This window comes from Amyelois transitella, chromosome 30 (genome assembly GCF_032362555.1).
Source record: "Amyelois transitella isolate CPQ chromosome 30, ilAmyTran1.1, whole genome shotgun sequence".
NCBI classification, from domain to species: domain Eukaryota; kingdom Metazoa; phylum Arthropoda; class Insecta; order Lepidoptera; family Pyralidae; genus Amyelois; species Amyelois transitella.
In genome coordinates this window covers 453,221-456,946 of record NC_083533.1, presented here as the reverse complement: position 1 = coordinate 456,946, position 3,726 = coordinate 453,221, and the positions used below count along the sequence as shown (strand labels likewise).

At 37.8% G+C, this 3,726-nt stretch overlaps 1 protein-coding gene across 1 annotated transcript; it reads right to left on the bottom strand.

The window, feature by feature from the left end:
• Positions 1-877: 877 nt before the first annotated feature.
• LOC106136551 (BPTI/Kunitz domain-containing protein) lies at positions 878-3,726 on the bottom strand. The gene is made up of 5 exons (XM_013337137.2): positions 3,580-3,726; positions 2,876-2,972; positions 2,231-2,325; positions 1,670-1,757; positions 878-1,064 (listed from the first exon to the last, which is right to left on the bottom strand). The coding sequence occupies exons 1-5, from the start codon at positions 3,602-3,604 to the stop codon at positions 902-904; spliced, it is 468 nt and encodes a 155-aa protein (XP_013192591.1). The 5' UTR covers positions 3,605-3,726; the 3' UTR covers positions 878-901.

The following is a 3,726-nucleotide window of genomic DNA, read 5'->3' as shown; positions in this document are numbered from 1 at the left end:
CTGCATTTTTTTGCCGTGTAAATCCCGACTTAATTGAATAGGTTCACTCCGTATTTTAAGCGTGGATGTCGTGAAAGGCGACTAAGGGCACAGGCGCATAGCGAAGATAAAGCATAGCGTGTGGCAGCTTCTTGTAAGAGTCAATTAAGGGAAAGCTTAAAATAAACTTGGGATTATTTTAAAGCAATAGACTTGCTGTCACTATCTAAATGGAACCACAAGGTAAAATTGAATGTTTAGCGTTAATTACGTTTCGACAAAAGTCTTAGAACTATAGATGCCAATTTAAATCATTATAAAAGTACTTAATTCTATTCATTTAATTTATTTAGTATTTTTATAAGTCATACCAATGTATAGAATATAATATTTATTTGCTTATGACTAGTATATAGCTGCGCAGAAGACAGACAAAATGTTTTTTGGCGCGAAAATATTTGTGCGGTTGAGCCAATCAGAGCGCGCAATTTGAACCCGCTAACCGAACTGCCCGCTATTGTACTACTTTTTAAGCGAGATATGACACAATTTGATTTTGGATTTTATATGTTTTTTTTTCTGAAATATGTCAGTGAAGAAATGCCAAGCAATTTTTTTACAGAAACAGACTTAACTTTCTTGACAGTAAATAAAAGGAGCGTGTGTTCGTCGTCTCCATGTTTTTTTTAGAATCTTTTTTACATCGGTTTGGAATCGGAAATGCAGAACAGTGCTTATCAGTAAATCGAACAATGCCATCTAATACAAATCGGTATAACTACAGTCAAAACATAAAGTTCTGAGAAATTAACTAGATGGCGCTGTTGATAGACATTTAGACTTGGTCTAAATTAAAAAAAAAAGAATTAAATGACCTCAAACAGGGGGTAAACTTTTAATTAATACTCAGTTCACGGGTAAGTCAGTTATAATCTGCCATCGACAGGGGTATACAGATGTTATAGTTGTGGTAACTGTTGAAAGTGGAGTTGGGGTAGCTGATGCAGGTCTTCGCGCAGGCCTCCTTGGTTTCGAAATTGTTCTGGTTCCCCCCACATCCGGAGTAGAGGCGGAGGCGACAAGTCCTGGTATCATAGACATATATACATATATGTATATTTATTCATTCATTTATTTTAGAATAGAACGACTTCCCATGGATATCGTAAAAGGCGCCTATGAAAGCATATGATAGGTTATCTGTAATACATATTGTCACGTCTAATCCCTTGCGGTGTAGACAGAGCTGACAGTCTTCAAAAGACTGAAGGGCCACCTTAAGCTGTTTGGTTTAATGATGGAATTAAGATTCGATTAGTGACATAGGCTGCTAGCCCATAACCTACAAGAAGAATCCCAAGTTTATAAAGCATTTAGTCGCCTTTTACGACATTCGTAGGAAAGTCCTATTCTTAAGTGCCGGGGACCACACGGCACATAATACCTAAGTAATTTTTTTTTCTAAAGTCTCAAGGGGAATTCGCATTCAATAAGTTGACATATATAAAATCACTCCTCTTTCCCGGAGGGGTAGAGACTACCTCTTTCCACTTGCCACGATCTCTGCACACTTCCTTCGCTTCATCCACATTCATAACTCTATCCATGCAAGCTCGGCGGTTTCCGGTACTCTTATTACTAGTAATTATAAATGTCGAAAAAAAAGATATAGTATGTGAATAAAACTTACTTTGAAAACTTATCGAAAGTCCATCTTTGATAATCTGCGAAACATGTCCCATAGTCAAACGCCAGGTTGCAGAAAAATGGAATTTTAACTGAAATATAAAGATTTTAATCTCTATACATCCCAATCCCAACTACTAAGTATTATTAATTATACCGCTTTTACTTCACTGACGTTTTGGAAGCTATGACCGCGACTTCGTCCGCGTGGAATAGTTATTTTGGGCATCATTGAAGCCCTCAAGGATGAATAAGTTTCCCCGATTTCTTTTACATTCTCCATTATTTTTTTGCTCCTTATAGTTGCAGCGTGATGTTAGATTAAAGCTTAAAGCCTTCCTCGATAAATGGTCTATTCAACACAAGAATTTTTGAATTCGAACCAGTAGTTCCTGAGATTAGCGCGTTCAAACAAACAAACTCTTCAGCTTTATAATATTAGTATAGATTGTGGTTAGGAATGTTACGATTAACAGTCGATAAAACAGCCATATTGGAAAAATGTTACACAGAACAACATGACGTTTGGGTTCCCGCCAAAAAGTGAACAATAAACTTAACTCACCCGGCGGATGTGTGCTGTTCAGAGCGCAATATTCTCTACAGTCCTTTTCAGTTTCGAACCTGTTCCCGTTTCCCTGACAGCCTCCCCAGAAAAACCTGTAAGCATGCCCCTTTATCGCATTTATTGACATCCACAGGACTGAAAGCCATTTGGCATACCTACTAGATAATTTTAAACCGACCGCCACCAAAGGGAAAATCTTCCTGCAGGCTGGTGTGATGCCTGGGGAACCGCGCGACAGACGATGTTGTGTCGGAGGTTGTACGAGTATATATGCTCCAATCCGTGAAATCTTTGCTTGTGCGATTTAGACTTCGCTGATAGCGTCGCGTGATTTTGTTTCTGTGACTTGTGGCGTAGAGATGTCACCACAAAACCATTGAATTGGCGTTTGTGTCTGGTGGGTTTTTCGGTCCAAATAGAATACCAGGTTTCCGTTCAACATACTATTTTTGTGTAACAAATTTTTCTTCATGGAACTATATAGCTATACATAAAGGACAATACGCAACAAATCGCACATATTAAGTTAGCCTAGAAATAAGTTCGAGACTTGTGTTACGAGATACTAACTCAACTATGTTGGCTATGTCTACCCCTCAAGGAATATAGACGTGATTATATGTATGTATGTTACAACCTTACCTGTAACACTTCCTCTTAATGACGTCATAGTACCATTGCAATATGTCCGCTCTACACGGCCCGGTATCAGGCCTCAAAAAACAAGCTTTGTGACGAGCTACAAAATTAAATACCAATTACTTATCTTCTGTGCCGCGTGACCAATAGAAAAATAATAGAACCACTCAATTTCTTTCCCTTTGATGTCGTAAAAGTCGACTAACGGATAGGCTTATAAACTTGGAATTGACACATATCGATGTAGATAGTAAGGAATTAAAAAATTTTGCATGGCACGCCAAAAGAACCTCCGAATTGAACGGTCTGCTATTACGAGCGAGATAGCAATAAATACCTTTTGTATTTGAATTACAGTTTTATATACTTGTAATAAGGTCGTTATTTTATTGTGTTTCCATTCGGTTATTTCGGCGGTTGGTTGCGCTATTCTACGCTGTCGATTATTGCCGAGGCGACATTATAAAATGGTTTTAAGTACTGTTTCATACCTTACACACTCACTACACAATATAATCATTAACTTGTCTTCTCTTTTACTAACAATACCTACTTTTTGTGTTTGTACATTTGTTTATCTTCTCCTTTCAGATCGTATAATTTCGTAACTTCGTGTCTGAGTTCAAACCATGACATTGGCAGAATCACCGAAAGTCCGGTGGAAGACATAAGACGAAAAGAAAGACAGAAAGAAGTAGATACTGTACCTCTCAAAGTTTTATCCAAGGGCATGCACCTTGTTATAACAAAAGGATTTACTGTGGAACGATGTTTCCTGTCATTACCGCCACATTTAGGCACGTAATTAAGATACGCCAATGTTATAAACAAAACTATTTGGACGTGGTTCTTGT